Source organism: Mizuhopecten yessoensis, unplaced genomic scaffold (assembly GCF_002113885.1).
Source record: "Mizuhopecten yessoensis strain PY_sf001 unplaced genomic scaffold, ASM211388v2 scaffold9615, whole genome shotgun sequence".
In the NCBI taxonomy this organism is placed as follows: domain Eukaryota; kingdom Metazoa; phylum Mollusca; class Bivalvia; order Pectinida; family Pectinidae; genus Mizuhopecten; species Mizuhopecten yessoensis.
Window position 1 is genome coordinate 1,282,696 of NW_018408136.1, and position 19,732 is coordinate 1,302,427.

The following is a 19,732-nucleotide window of genomic DNA, read 5'->3' on the forward strand; positions in this document are numbered from 1 at the left end:
AGTAACGCTGCTAGTATTTAATAATAAGGGAAGTAACACTGCTAGTATTTAATAATAAGGGAAGTTATACTGCTGTATTTAGTAATTATGGTAGTAACACTGTTAGTGTAATATGTAGTATTTAGGGAGGTAACATTGCTAGTATTTAGTAATAAGAGAAGTAACACTGCTAGCATTAAATAATAAAGGAAGTTATACTGCTAGTATTTAGTAATAAGGGTAGTAACACTGTTAATATGTAGTATTTAGGGAAGTAACACTGCTAGTATTTAGTAATAAGAGAAGTAACACTGCTAGCATTTAATAATAAGGGATGTAACACTGCTAGTATTGAATAAGAAGGAAAGTAGCACTGCTAGTATTTAGTAATTAGGGAAATAACACTGCTAGTATTTAGTATTTAAGGAAGTAACACTGATAGCATTTAATAATAAGGGAAGTAACACTGCTAGTATGTAGTAATAAGGGAAGTAACACTGCTAGTATTGAATAAGAAGGAGAGTAGCACTGCTAGTATTTAGTTATTATAGTAGTTACACTGCTAGTATGTAGAAATAAGGGAAGTAACACTGCTAGTATGTAGTAATAAGGGAAGTAACACTGCTGGTATTTAGTTATTATAGTAGTTACACTGCTAGTAATAAGTAATCAGGGAAGTAACACTGCCAGTATTTAGTAATAATGGAAGTAACACTGCTAGTATTTGATAATAAGGGAAGTAACGCTGCTAGTATTTAATAATAAGGGAAGTTATACTGCTGTATTTAGTAATTAGGGTAGTAACACTGCTAGTATTTGATAATAAGGGAAGTAACAATGCTAGTATTTAGTAATTAGGGTAGTTACACTGCTAGTAATAAGTAATCAGGGAAGTAACACTGCCAGTATTTAGTAATAATGGAAGTAACACTGCTAGTATGTAGTAATTAGGGAAGTAACACTGCTTGTATTTAGAAATAAGGGAAGTAACACTGCTAGTATGTAGTAATAAGGGAAGTAACAATGCTAGTATTTAGTAATTAGGCAAATAACACTGCTAGTATTTAGTAATTAGGGAAGTAACACTGCTAGTATGTAGTAATAAGGGAAGTAACACTGCTAGTATTTAGTTATTATAGTAGTTACACTGCTAGTAATAAGTAATCAGGGAAGTAACACTGCCAGTATTTAGTAATAATGGAAGTAACACTGCTAGTATGTAGTAATTAGGGAAGTAACACTGCTAGTATTTAGTAATTAGGGTAGTTACACTGCTAGTATGTAGTAATTAGGGAAGTAACACTGCTAGTATTTAGTAATTAGTGTAGTTACACTGCTAGTATTAAGTAATCAGGGAAGTAACACCGCTAACATTTAGCAGAAAGCACAAGTTTTGACCCTGTATAATGTTGTGGCGACACTATCATGGTGACGGTGTCACTGGTAACACACAGTTAATAGTAACTAGTATATCCTATGTTGATTAACAGGAACGTTTATTTTAACAAGATAATGTTTAATACCGGATGGAATATTTTATACAAGATACAAGAAACTTTATTTTTGTCGTATAAGTGTAACATAAAACATTAGCTCTGAGGAGCTACTCTTACGACAGAACATATAAAAAAAGTCGGTATAGTGTAACAAAACTGGCCTTAAGTAGCAAAATCACTACAGAATTAAAATAAAAGTATTCCAACATGCGGGAAGAAAAACATGCTCATAAAACAGCACACACAAATTAGACCATATTTAACCATAATCAGATATTCATTAAAATATAACACCATGAGATCATATTTGATTAAAATATTTGAATGTTATTGAGTAAAAATGTTTAGTAACAATTTCTAAATAATGATCAAACACTTAAATATATGTAAAATACATTTGAGTCTGTTAAGTTCCTGGTTTCTTATGTAAAAACAGTGAAATAATTTTGCTCAGATGACAAATTGAAATGTCAATTTATAACATGTGAATGTGTTCTTTATTTTATTTTTCTCACAGGAAATGTGTAAACACACACGGCATGTATTCCATTATCAGTCGGTTGCCTCCCCTCTCACATAAATTTCTGTTTGTGAGTTCCGAGGCTAGCTATTAACAGCCACAACCTGTCATTTATAAAAGCTGAAAATCTTTCAGAATTTCTGTACTCATAGAACATTACCACTGTACTAAATCAGGGTAGTATCCTTGTATTCACAAAGATAATATCGACTTCATTACAATGTTACTGTGAAATCGGCAGATATTCATTCAATAAAAGGATTATCACTCGTGAGACATATCAGTGAGATATCACTCACTTATGAAAATAACACTTTCTCGATTTAAACCATTGAAAATACAGTCAATAAAATCCCAATAATTTAAAAATCATTCAGAAAATCGAAATGTTCGTGACCGTCATTGTGATGTTATATGTCATTTTAGGAGGCTCGGGTCCCACCCTACAATGTATTGAGCTTTGTTGAAGTTATGAAGCACTGCCACTGTTTGCTTCATTGTCATTTTTCAGCATTATAAAATTGGAAAATTGGAACAAAGAATGAGGGATTCCCTTTTTCCTTTATATTTCACCCATTGTGAAAGAAAACTTCAATATTTCAACTCGTGTTTTCACACTTATAATATACAATATACAAATTAGTAGCCAAATTCTTGCAATATAAATTGCGTTCAACGGGAAAATATGAAATATCCTCTATGTTTTCAGTAAGCTATTACACTCTGTTTAACAGAGTATTACCATTGTACTTAATATGATGTGACCAGTGATATTACTGCGGTATTATTACTGTATTAAATAGAATATTCACCGAGGTATTACCTTCCAGTGTTTCCTTCACTATACCTAACGTTGAGCATACCTAACATTGATCATACCTTACGTTGGTAGTTGATCATATCTTACGTTGAGCATACCTAACGTTGATCATACCTTACGTTGGTAGTTGATCATACCTTACGTTGGTAGTTGATCATACCTTACGTTGGTAGTTGATCATACCTAACGTTGATAATACCCAACGTTGATCATACCTTACGTTGGTAGTTGATCATACCTTACGTTGGTAGTTGATCATATCTTACGTTGAGCATACCTAACGTTGATCATACCTTACGTTGGTAGTTGATCATACCTTACGTTGATATGCCTAACGTTGATCATACCTAACGTTGATCATACCTAACGTTGATCCAAAGTCTTATGGCCTTTGCATATTGATTGACCTTGAATACTTTATCTATTCGATTAACAAAAAAGAAACGAAGATACTGATAACTTATTTTGGTAAAGTTGTCTTTAGCGATGATATTTACATTACCATGAATATCAAATAACGTATTATTTTGGAATTAAATTCATTTAAAATTTGACTCTAGACCTAGTCCAAGTATTTCTGTGATTCCAGAACCTCGACTTTAAGACATAATTCCAAAGTTCAAATGTCATTATAGTAATAACATTTCTTGAGGGAATCATTCTAGACTTGAGAAAAAGGTCCAGTGCCAATATGTACATAGCCATGTCTCTAATATCACACTTTGACAATGAAATGAAATATCGACAACGTTTCAATTTTATATAACTGCTTCCATGATCCCAGTGTCTAGTCTTTTGTTGATTTATTAATTGATTTGTATATTAATTAATTGGTTGACTGATTGAGTGATCGATTTGATGTCATTGAGTTTTGTTCGTTTTCGATTTGAATTCTGTGCCCTTTCTTATTAATGGGCTGTAAACATACTATTGTTTATTTTAAGATACTGATAGACTTTAGTTGTGCCGGTGCATATATACGTTATCGAATGTTGAACTTGTTCAGACTGTAAAGTAAAATTTAAAAAAATATCTTTATATACGACTAAATTTATACAATAGCTTAAAATTACTAATAAATGAATAAACGCGTGTGTAAAGAGCCTTGTCTAAAAATAAAAAACGGCGATTTCCTGGAATCGTTTTCATAATATCCATACATGATATATTCTGCTTCCGTGAAAGTTAGGTTAGGATAAAAATATCTGCAGATTAACATCATAACTTTAAGAATTTATAGCGATTTGAATTATCACATTGCTTTATAACAATCAGTGCGATATGAAAATCCTTTTTATTACAAAACGAGTGTCCTGTCATGTTTGTGTGCCGGACTCTATTGATGTATATCACAAGTGTTTGTGTGCCGGACTCTATTGTTGTATATCAGAAGTGTTTGTTTGAATCTGTATTTAATTGAAGCAAGCATGCCAGTTTTGACAGAATCCGAGCAATGTACCGCTTTAGATTTTCTATAAATATACACATTGAATTTAATTTCTTTTGCTATTGTTATTACAATTATATCTGGTTATATTATTGTATGTGGTTTTATAAGATAATTATTTAAAGCTATTATAATTATATTTTATTTGAAAAATAATAAAAGGTATGTACTTTCTCAATACAGAATATGGTAAGCTAAAATAGGTACCGATCCTCGTCAGTTGTAATGTATACTCAACATGTATTAATTGTTGAAAGTGCCCAAAAGTGCCCCCATAGACAGAAATATGCAAAAAATCACCTACATACCAAAGAGCAAAATCAACCAAAAATTCGACCAATCACAGGCCGTAGCGACCATCTTGGTTGACCGATCGGAAAATGACAGGTTTGGGGGACTTAATAAATAAGCCGGACTGAAGTAACCACTAGCAATACGAAGAAATGGTTAAGATGAAAGGAGAATGATCTGCTTATTATTTGATGGTATATATATAGAAAATCGAGATCACTCAATTTAGAATTTTAGATACTGGAAATACGAAAAAGAATCTACGTAAAGAGAAATGCAATATTCATCTGATAGTAAATAACCAAATTAAAAGATATATTTTTCTACGGAATGTTACACCTTAAAAAACATCTGAATTTGGCAAAAACCTTAAGATTAATTTCGGGCAGAATTTAATGTATATTCCTCTTCCTCTGATAACCCTATTTGATATTCGAATAAACTTTGTTTAATTTCAATAACAATTATCAAACAAATTATTTCAGCTTACATTAATTACTCTTGTTGGCCCCGATATTGGCGTGGGAGCGGGGAGGGGGTTGGGCTTAATATGGGAGGAAACCGGAGTACCCGGAGAAGTGACCTCATACCTTTTCACGTCCGATCGGGGAATCGAACCACGGCCGCCTTGGTGAAAGACAAGTGCGTTATCTACTGCGCCACCCGACCACACTGTTTTATTTACATAGCATAGAAATAATAACTTGTTTTTATTCAGAGACTTGAGCTGACCCAGGAAGAGTTAACACAGCCTATTCACTCCCCTTTGTCAGTGTAAAATCTGATTTCTCATAGCATACTAACACACAGACACAAAACAAAAGCACACTTAAAATAACTTCATATAAATTTTTATTTTGGTATTGAACAACAAGTAGAAATCCCTGAATCATGGACTTCAGAGATAACAGGTTTACTACAGGATTAAAAAGTTTCTGACTAGCATATTGGATAATGGCCTCTATCTATACACGTTTGATTTAACTGGAAACATTATGTTGGATCCACCAGCGTTTATATCTTGAAAAGTATAATAAGTTTTGTTAGTTCTGTTGCCATAGCATCACATTTATTCATATTAAGACATGGAAATCGCAAAACTGTTCCTAAATCGAAACTAGATATTTTGATTTTGTTTTATAAATACTACTTCCGTTGGATATATATATGCACTACAGAAGACGTATTCAATTTCAACAGTTTGATTTAACAAAATGAAACCAATTATACTGGTAATAATGTATTGATTTGTCCTGTAATAAATACGTGTCTGACTAGATAGGGTACTACTGTACACACAGATATTGCAAACATTGATCATATCGCCGTTACAGTTGCTACCTGACTAGCTATTTCTGTACACACACGCAGCCGCTACTGCTGTCAGAATATCTCATACGATTATTTCTTGATTAAGTAAAGGTAAATCCTTACGTACTGACTCACATATATAAGGTGTGAAGTGTTTTGGAATGTACAATATATCCTTCCGTACTGTCTCTATAGCACTACTTGGTCAAACCAATGTCCGGAGGGACGATGTATGATATACTAGCTAAATGAAAAATAACTAAATAGCACTATGGATAGAGAGTCTATGGCACAAAATCATAGAAAAGATCTCGCTGCCCGGATTCACGCCTGTGTTGGCGAACTGAACTCCTCGCCCGGACGTGCTGTACAATAGTACTTTTTATGGGCGAGAAAAGTAGCAAAATATTTAAATGAGATATCACAATGTCTGCAGTATTGTGGCCCCGAGCCCTCCGACCGCGATTCCGGGGTCGTACCCCCGGAAGTAGGGGGAGACGTTGAGAGTGGAACAAGTCGTGGCATCGAACCGACGCCTGGCAGGAGGTGATAGTAGGGGAGCATCTGAGAGGAGTCGGGAACAGGCACGTTTAACGGCTGAGCAAACGAGTCACTCTCCAAAGAGGGAGATTTCTTAATAGAGGGCGAAGGTAGCTTCATCACAGGTGAATATGACCTCGAAGACACGGGACTTGGAGATTTCTTTTCAGATCTTTTTTCGGGAATTTCAGAGTTTAAATGCTTTCCAACCTCTTCATCTTTAAATGTATCGTTTTCCTGCAACTTTGAATCGCTTAAAGGTGAGTGAACGCTCGATCTGTTTGAAGCGTTGTCGGAGAAATCCTGCGGTTCTTCTTTGATGCTGACTTTGCTTTGAGTGTCACTGGCAGGCGAGCAATATCCGTTCTCGGACGGTTCCTGTTTGATATCAACTATGTTTGCGTTACTGTCGCGATGACTGCCCGTTGGGGAGAGACTTGACGCAGGTTGGTTGACACTATCAGGGTGTGAGTTTGCGGAGCTCGACCGTGAGTTAGATCGGGTTGTTTGTTCTGATCTTGACTCTGATTTTGACCTGTTGTTGCCTTGATCGAATATAAACTTGTCCGGGTGTTTACTTTGTATATGTTTCATGAGGTCATCGAAATTTTCCGACAGATCCTCACAGAATTGGCACTTAAGACTGTTAGCAGCAGCGGCCTGGAGGGCGGCTACCTCGTGCATTCTTATATGCAAAGCGAAACTTCTCAGATCAGTGAAAGTTTGGCCACAGAGAGCACATGCGTTCATGATCGGGCGCTCTGAATGAATCAGCATATTCTCACTTTTTTCGTATGATTTGCGTGAGCGTCTGCGTTTATATGGTTCATTTTTCAGTCTAATCAGTTCCGCTTCCATATTGATTGGGCCGTTTTCTATGATATGTCTCGCCTTTACAGGCAATAAAGGAGGCTCCTCAATCTCTATCATGTTCTCGTCAGCGAATTCCTCTCCGCTGTCAACATGCATTTTCCCGTGCATACGCATGCCGCGTACCGTGTTACCTCGGTAACCACACAACGTGCAACGGTAGGCCTTGCTGGGCATATGGACCTTCATATGGTCAGAGATACGCACATCCGTGTGTGTGACAAAGTCGCAGTATGGACAACGCATGAGAGGCGTTGCTGTTGTGATACCGGTACAGAAGTGTAGCTTGAGTAGTCTGGCGGAGATAAAGCTACTATCGCATCTATCACATTTAAAGTTCCCGCCGTCGTCGTTAACTGGAGAATTCCCACGATCTTCCAATGGCTTTTTCGGTAGTACAGTTAGTTCGCTTTCCTGACCATGAGGGCAATAGAACTTTTTGTGGGCTTTAAGCGTGCTTGAGGAACTGAACTTGATTTTACACGGAACACAATAAAAGCGATATAGAATTTCGTCTGGGATGGAAGATGGTCTGGAAGCGTCAGGTGAATGCTTGTTGTCTGGCTTCGGGCTTTGAATCACAGGACTGGCTGATTTGTGAGAATATTTATCGGATATATCCGTTTCTGACGAGTAATGGCGGTCTCGTTTGTTGTTTTCGAGTTCAACAGATTTTGCACCCGGTGTTGATGCTGCACCGATAGAATCCTCACTACTGGTACCGGGTGAAGAGGTTCTATTTCGCCTTCCCGAACAATAGTGTTTCTTGTGTATGAGATAGTTCTCATGCTTGTAGAACACTATATTACAGTCAATACACTTGCTGACAGAGGAAGGTACCTGAGGGACCGGCTTGCTGTTGAAGAATGGTTGCTGAGTGACCGGCAACAAGGGTGGTATTAGAGCTGGTGACATAATCTGTTGTGAATTAGGAGTCGTCTCCCTTTCATCCCTCAGTTTTGGTGACTCAGACGCCTGACTTTTCGGTGACTTTAGGTTCAATGGAGAACTGGGACTTTTTGGTTCGGTTTTCACGATATCCGAATGTTCCTCATAACTATCAGTCTGCTTTTTAGGAGTTGTGAGGTCAAGAGGTTGTTCAGTGGATGAGGTGGTACGCAGTTCACAATGTCGGTGACTTGAAGTAACAACAGCCGGTTTTGAGGTCTCTGAGGAAGAAATTTGAGAAACGACAGGCTGCACTATAACAGTTGGCATACCGGACACTCCTTCCGGTGCAATTATTGGAGGTCCGATTATAACACGCGTTTGTCCATGCATGAACGGGGAGTTACCCATGAAGCCATGCAGCCTGGCCAACTCTGCAGAGTCCATAATGGAGGCTCTGGATATTGGTGAAATAGCACTGGGGTTGGGTGAGGGTGAACTGCTATCACTTCCATTTTCTGTGACGTCATTGTTGCCGGCCCTCCTTGAACAGTAAAATTCTTTATGGCAATTGAATGTACTGACGGACGAAAACTGAATATTGCAATGTTTACAATAGGTTTCGTATTTTGGCACGGGTACGCTTTCTGGGCGGGGCTCAGTCTGAGATCGTCCTCCTCGATTATGTATACGCATATGGCGATTCAAACTTGACATTTTGTCTGCAGTATAGGAACAGAATGAACACTTGTAGTGCTCCACAAGTTTGGCTTTTTTAGATGGTGGACTTTCTGTCTCAGATCTAGTTCCGGGAGATTCTGGTTCTGTCTTCATAAACAAATCCTTCTGGCTATCCGGGGAGGACGGGCTCTTTCTCTTTCGTTCGGTACATTGTTCTGAAAAGCACAAATATTCTGATTAATTACTTAAGACGTTTAAGTTTCGTATTCTTTATCAACCAGAACATCGACAAGTAATAAAAAATAGATCCGTATAGGATATTAATAGATCTGTACAACATAGTTATTTTTTGAGCTCAATGCTTGCTTAAAATAGGTTGTGTGGGGCGTATGCTTTCAGATTAAATCAAAATGTGTTGTGTAAATTTAATATCTCTAAGGAATGATTGCTGCACGTGCAAATTTACCTGCTACGTCATCACAGGATCTGGGTGACGTTTGTTCCTGATCTGCTGCTTTAGTCGCTACTGAGAAGTCTTGTGGTTTCTTTGAACAGTAATAGGTAAGGTGTCCGTCTAGGGTCCGACCACTGCTAAAGCGGACGCCACAGTAAGGACAACCAAACAGCAGAGCAGCTGTAATAAACGTAATTATAAACATCAGTTTAGAAACATACAAACCAAACACAAGTTAAATGTTATCGCACATCTTACTGATGCGCAATATGACAGTAGTCTTTCCTGAACGCTTCTGTAATTATATACAGAAAGAATATGTTTTGTATACATCTACTGGCATTCGCAATGCTTGTTTAAATAAAGATTATATAAGGTAACATTAATACTTCTCTATCGTTATTGAAAGCAACTGGATGAATGCTGTCCTTTTGTTCTTTTATTGAGCTTGATTTGTGTTGAGGTCAAATGAATAAATACCCTACCATGACTGGGACTGGGTTTTGTAGGGGCTGCTGGGGAGGCGACCTCTGGCGTGCGTTTGATCGGACTGCACAATCCGGTGTCAATTTTCTTCTCTACGTCCACGTGCTCGTCTTTGCTCTCAGGCACAGACTCTTCCTTACAGGTAAGGGCGCTGAAGGAGGCCATCACTTCTGTGTTCTCAGGCAAGTCCTCGATCATTTGGCACCAGATCTTTCCTCCTTTATGAAAACAAATGTAATCAAGATTTAAAATCAACATAGTCTATATTATGCTTCACAGTATGCCGCATGAACATCAACACGTTTTTATAATTTATTTACTGAATACTGTAATACGTTAAACTCTGAATTCTAAAGTTCGTGTTGGAAACATGCATCTTCCCTAAATGTTCACTATAACGAGCTGTTTACTGCAGATACACGCTATATGCAATCGATTATTGCTCTGCTTTTATGACGAAGATTATTTTTTCAACATCTTGATTTTTCCAGACCCTTATCAGTTTCAGCCACTGTTCTATTATTCATAACTTGATTCTATTCTGAATTATGGAAATTATCCTAGAAACATTGACTTCCCTTTTGTATGAATTTCTTTCACAATGTTTTGAGAGTATCTTATAATCCCGATATGATTTATTGTCGTCAATATTTTATCAGTATCGTCCTAGCCTGCTGGAAAGTGTACAATGCGTTGTGTGAGAGACAGGGGTGAGGACTGTATATATTATATACACCAGCAATGAGGGGGAAGCCGTGTATATATACACACTGACGATGAGGGGGAAGGTGAACCCCGTCCGTACATCTCTGTAAGATTCAGATAGCAAGGCAACTTTACGTGAGCTTTTTATCTGAGACAAAAGAAAGGTTTAATCACTAGTACAATCACGACCGAGTCAGGATGCAAGATAACACACGAGCCTCCCTCAGCTTCACGCACAGGAAAACCTTTGTTATCAACAACAAATGAGAATATACAAGTTTATTTGTATCGACAAATACACTGGCGCGATAAACCCACAGGCATGTACATCGTCAAAACTATGCGACGTAATACGAAAATGTGAAACTGAACACGACGTTAAAGCACTGAGATAACACACAATAGTAATATTCCGGGGCGATGTGAGAATACAGACGGTGCTTGAAAGAAACCTTACATTGTTGTCGGTAATTTAGGATATTTTAGTCTTATCTGAATTTGTAGGAAAAGGTGTTAGGTCTAGACCTAAAACAGACCTGGACATCAAATGATATACAATCGGATACAGTGTTTACCTGCACCTTTGTAATTACACAAGTTATTTAATCGCAAAAACGAATTAACATATAAAAAAAAGTATAATAATTTATACATGTTATCTCATCCATGCCTCGTATTCCCACTCTTCTCAGTTCTCTGATTGGTTAATGAAAAGGCAAGAATATGAATTGTATATAATCTGATGATTTGAACCAATGATTTGGTACTGGAATAGTAACATAAAAAAAAAAAATATATATATATATTTTCTTTCCTACGTTTACTTTAAATTATAAAGTTGAAGAAAACAACGCAATACAATTCCTTGTTCAAAACACTTATGACAAAGCCTTTGGTATCTGTGTTTCTGTTTCCCCCTCCATGTTATGTTCGCTTAACCTTAATCTAATGAAAACTATTTGTTAATGATCACTGGAAGTAATCAAATTTTTTTTTTTTTTGTGTATATGTAAATCTATATCTTTTAGAGAATTTTGTGTATTATTTTCAGTCAAAGTGCCCAAAGCTTTGCGAAAATCACCCTCCCAACATTTCATGGATATTTGTTTTAATTTGTTGTTTTATCCTCTTATTACATGGGTGATGAGATACATTTTGTACGTATAAAGCATACATTGTGTTGTTAATATTATATGGGTGATTTGATATTACATGGGTGATCAGTTACATTTTGTACGTATAAAGCATACATTGCGTTGTTAATATTACATGGGTGATTTAATATTACGTGGGTGATTTAATAGTCCATGGGTGACGAGATACATTTTGTACGTATAAAGCATACATTGCGTTGTTAATATTACATGGGTGATTTAATATTACTTGGGTGATTTAATAGTCCATGGGTGACGAGATACATTTTGTACGTATAAAGCATACATCGGGATGTTAATATTACATGGGTGATTTAATATTACATGGGTGATTTAATAGTACATGGGTGACGAGATACATTTTGTACGTATAAAGCATACATCGGGATGTTAATATTACATGGGTGATTTAATATTACATGGGTGATGAGGTGCATTTTGTACGTATAAAGCATACATCGGGATGCTAATATTACATGGGTGATTTGATATTACATGGGTGATCAGTTACATTTTGTACGTATAAAGCATACATCGGGATGTTAATATTACATGGGTGATTTGATATTACATGGGTGATTTAATATTACATGGGTGATCTAATATTACATGGGTGATGAGGTGCATTTTGTACGTATAAAGCATACATAGGGAGCATACATCGGGATGTGTGATTTAATATTACATGGGTGATTTAATATTACATGGGTGATGAGGTGCATTTTGTACGTATAAAGCATACATAGGGATGTTAATATTACATGGGTGATTTAATATAACATTGGTGATGAGGTATATTTTGTACGTTTAAAGCATACATCGGGATGTTAATATTACATGGGTGATTTAATGTTACATGGGTGATCAGTTACATTTTGTACGTATAAAGCAAACATTGTGTTGTTAATATTTCATGGGTTGTTAATATTACATGGGTGATCAGTTACATTTTGTACGTATAAAGCATACATCGGGATGTTAATATTACATGGGTGATTTGATATTACATGGGTGATTTAATATTACATGGGTGATGAGGTACATTTTGTACGTATAAAGCATATATCGGGATGTTAATATTACATGGGTGATTTAATATTACATGGGTGATCAGTAACATTTTGTACGTATAAAGCATACATCGGGATGTTAATATTACATGGGTGATTTAATATTACATGGGTGATGAGTTACATTTTGTACGTATAAAGCATACATCGGGTTGTTAATATTACATGGGTGATTTAATATTACATGGGTGATCAGTAACATTTTGTACGTATAAAGCATACATCGGGATGTTAATATTACATGGGTGATTCAATATTGCATGGGTGACGAGATACATGTGTACGTATAAAGCATACATTGTGTTGTTAATATTACATGGGTGATTAAATATAACATTGGTGAAGAGGTACATTTTGTACGTATAAAGCATACATTGTGTTGTTAATATAACATGGGTGACGAGATACATTTTGTACGTATAAAGCATACATTGTATTGTTAATATAACATGGGTGACGAGATGCATTTTGTACGTATAAAGCATACATTGCGTTGTTAATATTACATGGGTGATTAAACATAACATTGGTGAAGAGGTACATTTTGTACGTATAAAGCATACATTGTGTTGTTAACCTTGATCACATATGGCATACATTGTGTTGTTAATATTACATGGGTGATCAGTTACATTTTGTACGTATAAAGCATACATTGTGTTGTTAACCTTGATCACATATGGACCATTTTCATGTAAACATTAATGAAGAGTAAATAATGAAAAACGTGAGTATTTCCTTGTGTTTGACTATAGCTATGAATGCAAAGATGTTGTGGCTATTTTATTTGATAAATCACCCAGGATAGTGCTTTGATATAATTATACAAATTTTGTCAGTTTTAATATTTTTCTGTGTACATAATAATAACGTAGATACAGTAAGTACGTTTAAGCGTCAGTTGATACTGTGTTTTGACAGTATATACTGTGTTTATGGACTATTGTTCCCCTTACTATTCCCACTACGTACTGCCCTTCGTTGTAAACTTAGAATACTAATTTATCAGACCAGATCATTTTCCTGTCATACCGTTACCAGTGTTTCTTTCAGAAAAAAAACAGGTACCTCTAGACGACGCCAGAAATAAAATATGACAGAATATTTTTTCAATAGTATGTTAGTTTTCCAAGATAATAAGCAAAATTGGTATGACGCACACATCCCGCAATGAATAGCCATATATATTTATGGGGTGATAAGTGCGATAAGGTATTGTGTGGAGGAAAAACGAGATAGAAAGGCGTGATAATACTACGGGTGGTACCCCCTACCCGGAACCCCTTGGTCTACGATAACAATACGCAGAATTAGCGAGATAAGGCGGCCATCACTTTCCGATTAGATCACCACTATTCGCCACGTCGCATTCAGCCATTATAATCAGGGTCGGGTTATCTGTCATTCAAAACTATAGAGTAAAAAGGTAGGCAGTAAAGCGGGGTGAAATCTGCTAGAAAGAGAAAGACGTACTGAAAGGGCCCCAGCGATCGGACCGATCGGGTGTTGGCGAGCGTCTCTATAAAATAAAAGACAATCTAGGTTTGGTTAGCGTAACATGACGGACGGGCGATCAGGGGCTCTGATAAGGAACAGATAATACATATATGTATTAATGGTAAAATTATGCAACGTAGCATATGAAATATTCATAAGACTTCAAGTCGCTACTAGAAACATAATACCTTGTATGTTATCGTCCTGGCAAACAGAAAAATCTCGCCCAATATGATAAGGTTTATGTTTTATTAGGCCTATCTATGTCCTTTATCGCCTAACACCTTTTGTTGGTTTGTGTGTTACGGCTCCGATAGAAATCGGAGCGCGGGACTGTCATCCATCTTGGCTGACAAACAAGGCTGATCTGGGATAGTACTGGCTAGCTTTAAAGTACAGTATACAATGAAAGTCTCCGTCTAATCAGCCCGCTAACCCAGCTGTCCGGTAAACTCGGCTGATTACGGATAAGAATTAGCATATAATGTTCTGTTTTCTTTTTATTAATGACAGATGATATCAGTCGGTGGATGTTATCGCGCGGTGCCAGGCTTGAGAGATTTCCATATCAATGTATGGAGTAGTTTATTATCACCGGACTGGGTGGTGGGTGATCGCTTCCCATACAATACATATTAAATGATGATTCATGTTTCTCTAAAAATGCAATGTGAATAGGATTTAAAGATGCAAATATAAAATTAGTTATAAAGGCTAGCGTTTCACCTTATCTCTCTTTTATTGCTGCCTAATTCCATCTAACTTTTATATTGGCTAAAAGCTCAATTTTCACGTTTTTGACAACTGTGCCATATTCATAGATAGTTTGTAATGATAAGACGTCAAACGCTGATATGGAATCACAAAGCATTTACATATATTAGTGTCACGGTGTTTGCCAATTATTCCTGCGATAGCAAGTGCAATGGTTACCCTGTGATGTAGTAAACAGTTTTATATTCCCCGTACACGTATGCCAGTTTCCGTGACCGAGTCCCTACAATTTAGTTCAGCCGATTGTCTTCCGTGATCGATTTTATGAGGTGTTTCGCTAATGTTTATGCGAGGCTTTGTATAGGGTTATACAATATAGGGGAAATGCACGTACATGTAGCTAATTCTGCTGTGAACGATAGCAGGCATCGCTCAACGCACATATTAATACGTAGTATCATGTTTGAAATTAGTTTGGCAAGGACGCGTCATTCTGCAGCAAAAACATATTTATATTTATGAAAATTATTGAGGATTACTATAGAAGATACAAACAGAATTATTCCTGGATGTATTATCAGTCTGGAAGTATATGACTGGTGCAACGTTATAAAAACATGACATAGCTGATGTCAGTATCGTACCTAAATTTTATGTAATGTAATATCTTTTGTTAATATTAACAATAAATCTGTCAGATTATATCACATGATGATCATACATAGACTTGTAAAAGCGTACATACATAGACTTGTACAAGCGTAAAAGCTGTACGTCTCACTGGATGATCATACATTTTTGTACATAGACTTGTACAAGCGTAAGAGCTGTACGTCTCACTGGATGATCATACATAGACTTGTACAAACGTAAGAGCTGTACGTCTCACTGGATGATCATACATAGCCTTGTACAAGCGTAAAAGCTGTACGTCTCACTGGATGATCATATATAGACTTGTACAAGCGTAAAAGCTGTACGTCTCACTGGATGATCATACATAGACTTGTACAAGCGTAAAAGCTGTACGTCTCACTGGCAAATGTCAATCGAATTTGGCAGATTTACAAGCCATTTTAAACGGTATGTGTTGTGATTACTTTTATTTACCATCGTAAACATTATAGGTGTATTGATATCATGATTCTGATAAATTGATCTGAGGTGATTTGACATATAATATTTGATTGATATACCATTGCCAAACTAAAAATGGTAAAAATATTTACGAGTCTATCAAATTAACTTTTCCTTTCCTCGTTAATTTATTTGTCAGTCTGGTCTTGGACACGTAGGAGGCATTGCGATCATGGATCTTGTTTGGTGTACAAGTTATGCCGACCCCAGACTGTAGATGTACAGTGGTATGTTTACGCTATGCTGTTTGGAAACTATGATTGCCTTTAAGCAGATCTGTGAGGCAGGATACCAAATTATCAATCTTGGAAGTGAATGTTATCCTTTTTGCAGCTTGGCAGCACTCCAGTGGAGAGGTATTTAATGCTGTGTCTTATAAAGCTGGCTTTTTGTATCAGTTTTCCCAAATGTAAAGTTTGAAAAAGTAAAACAAGACAAATAGCTTACCTTCAAAAAATACTGAGGCATTGCAGTCAGACTGGGCAAAGACAGGGCGCAGAAATGATAGCCAGGCTCCACTGCGCTCCAACACTCGTATAAAACTAGGTTCACCGTCCTCGCTTTGCGCCTAAGGAAAGAAAATGTCGGCGTTCAGGCAAATCATTCCAAAAAGAGCATTTTTTTAATTACGGATTTGGTTTTCAACATGGTGAACAATATATCGAGGAAATGTTAATGGTTACCTTAATCTACAACAGTTCAATACCATGCACGATTTAAGAAAACAATACCATAGATAATTATTATATGCTATAAATTTGAATGTGGTCACGTTCTTTGTGAATTGATTGAGAAGTATCACACTACGCAACATGTTGTGTATATGTGTTGTAAGTGGCTTGCTTACGGGGCGTTAACATACAGGAATTTACATACTTTACTATATAAAGAGCTAGTAGGCAACCGATACGGTATTAGTAGAAAGCCCCGACCGACCGGCCACATTTCGGAAATGTTTGTGAATTAGGGCGCCGTTAAAGAGCACGAGCGACACATGTATCTACCTAACTCGTTCTGACTTCTGTGTCAGAAATTAACCCCACTTTAAGTTATTTAACATGGAATGAAAGGTTCCTTACGCGACGCAGCCTACATGTACTCTAATCATTACATATTGTTTGGCGAAAATAGGCGCGTGGTTCGCGGCCCGCGTGCAATAACGTGTAATTACTCTCATTACCCCAAGCCTTATCGCCTGTTCATCAACCGTTATGGCGGATGATGAAAACCGGCGATAACGCGCATGTTGAATTACAAAAGGGTATTTTAGTCTAGAATAACGCTTTTTGACGTATTAAATACTAATTCTTCTAAACCCACATAAGCAAAAAGATAATAGTTCAAAGAGCCGTGCTCAAGGGAAAACGCCAAGAGAGAAACACCTGTTAACTGGCTCAAAATAACCGGCCAACTTTGCAGGGTTCTTTGGATTTTTTTTCAAAAGTCAAAAAATGGCAATTTAACTGAACAACTCTAAGATTAACTGGTCATAAAATAATTACAATTGCATTAAATCATCACATTCCGGGGGTCACGTCTATGCCGGCAGAGAGAGATAAACTGGCTTTTATTGTGGGCCATATCTTGGTGAACTTTTTCTAGAGTCAAACAACGATTGCTTCTATCTTGGCATCTGACTTGTAAATTCAGATAAGAATATCACGTCTTTGATAAAGGCATATCAAAAATGAAATGTTATTCAGTTATCAGAGTTTCGAACTCGTGTGAAAGCTTATCACAAAGCCGAAGTTTGATAAAAATGGCCTTTATCAGCACTGAATAAGTTAAAGATAAGTTAGCACAGATGTCTACTATCGGCTCCCCTGACGCTAAAGTCTTGCGAACTAAGAAAATGCATGGAGACCCTAAACGTAGATATCCCGATAGGTGATAAATATATACTTTGACATTTTCAACAGCTGTGTGATGGGAAAATATTGATATTTATATCAGGTGTTCTGGTCGGTTGTTCAAAAACATGTCATTTTGGATTTTTATTTTTCTTATATATAGATTATAAAAGGATTCATGCAGCTATGTGAACATTGGACATTTTAGTTTTCAATGTATTTTATACAGGAAAAACTATTAAGATTATTGCCCCATTCACACCCAGCTACTGTGGCAAGTCCGGCTAACTGTAATGTGTCCATCGGGTTACGTTACGTTTTGCAAACAGAAAACAAAATTGAAACAAAAATAATGTTTCTGTATAAAACAGTGACAATGTAAATACTTAAAATATGTCAGGTAGCTATATATAGTTATACATATATATGACTGGCGCTATCAGTATGTTCAAACACATTCTCTGGATAACGGTCAAATGATATTGGGGAAAACCTTATAAAAAGTACAAATGTACACAAAAACAGGTTGTAAATTACCGTTCATAATCCCTTTGATTCAATTAGTACATATACGACAAAATAATATTAAAAAATATCAATATTAAATAGGTACATTTTAATAGGTAAACTATTTTTAATAAGCATAAAACACACATAAAACAACATACACATGTATATATATAAACAGTTGTATGCATAAAAGTGTGTACCAATCAGTTATTCATGAACACAAACACATATAAACTGTATATAGTAATTAGAAACATTATATGAGTTTAATGTTAATGCAATTTATATTTTAGGACGTACAACTGTCCATGTGTAACAGTTGATTTAAAACGTTTTACCCGGAAAAAAGTTGTTACCTGTAGGACGAGGTCACCTTGACGGACGGAACTGAGGGACACGTGTTCTCCAAGGAATGGACCAATACTACTGCCTTTCTGTAATGGGATGGCGGTGCACACGATGTATGGTCGACCAACGCGGAGGGCCTCCTCACCTTCAACCTTCCGTAGACTCAGGATGTCGCTCGGGAAACTCAGAGACTTCAGGAAATCAAGTTCTGAAGGAGATACACAAATGTCCGTTGCTCTTTCATTTGAAATGTCGGATGTGACGTCATTGTTGCATAACGTCGTGGATGAATATTTCCGGTCAACACTACTGTCACTCTCCGTAAGTGGAGATGTGGGGTTTAGCACAGTATACTCGTCAGGAGACACTTTTTCTAGAATATCTTCTTCGTCGTTTGATCCTAGTTTTTCTTCCATGTCATCATCCCCATCCTCACCGTCAGATTGACCTGGTAACAAATAGGCAGATTGTAAAAAGAAATGTTTATGTAAATCTGCTTCAGAATCTTTACATAGTCTAAAATCTATAATAACTGACAAATAAATATGTATTTCTCACAGCAGGTTTAGGTTGTATTACCTACTGTTCTTTTTACTAACAATGATTAGTTTGTCAACAATGTTACTTAGTATTACCGGTGGCGGCCACTACAGGCGCTAGTCAAATGTCGACTGACGACTCAAACAAATAAAATACAAGCATGCACTCATTTCATAACGTACGTATGTTCACTTGTTGATAAATTTGTCAACAAACGATAAATTGATAATGTTTTTCACTTGTAAAAAGTAATCGTATGAGAAAATGGTGAGAGTTATCATGTAACCTCTTTTAAATTCGATTTTAGAGTGAAGCCCCTGACATGGAACACAGTTGGTGGTTTGGCCACAAGTGACGCGGGACTCCAAGTTTATCTGATTCAGACATTTTATAAAAGTTGTTCGTCAGAACCGATACTGATTTT

The 19,732-nt window shown here is 36.5% G+C and overlaps 1 protein-coding gene across 2 annotated transcripts in view; it reads right to left on the minus strand.

The window, feature by feature from the left end:
• Positions 1 to 5,388: 5,388 nt before the first annotated feature.
• Positions 5,389 to 19,732, minus strand: part of LOC110458449 (zinc finger protein ush-like) — a 30,207-nt gene continuing 15,863 nt past the window's right edge. Inside the window, exons 1-6 of one of the 2 annotated variants that reach the window (XM_021510146.1) lie at positions 19,404 to 19,422; positions 18,777 to 19,216; positions 16,508 to 16,628; positions 9,783 to 10,001; positions 9,310 to 9,477; positions 5,389 to 9,058 (exon numbers count right to left, since the gene is read on the minus strand). In XM_021510146.1, coding sequence (XP_021365821.1) covers positions 6,189 to 9,058; positions 9,310 to 9,477; positions 9,783 to 10,001; positions 16,508 to 16,628; positions 18,777 to 19,184 — 3,786 coding nt within the window. In that variant the 5' untranslated portion in view covers positions 19,185 to 19,216; positions 19,404 to 19,422 and the 3' untranslated portion in view covers positions 5,389 to 6,188. Of the gene's footprint in view, positions 9,059 to 9,309; positions 9,478 to 9,782; positions 10,002 to 16,507; positions 16,629 to 18,776; positions 19,217 to 19,403; positions 19,423 to 19,732 lie in introns of those variants that run through there. The other variant, XM_021510145.1, reaches the window with a different exon arrangement.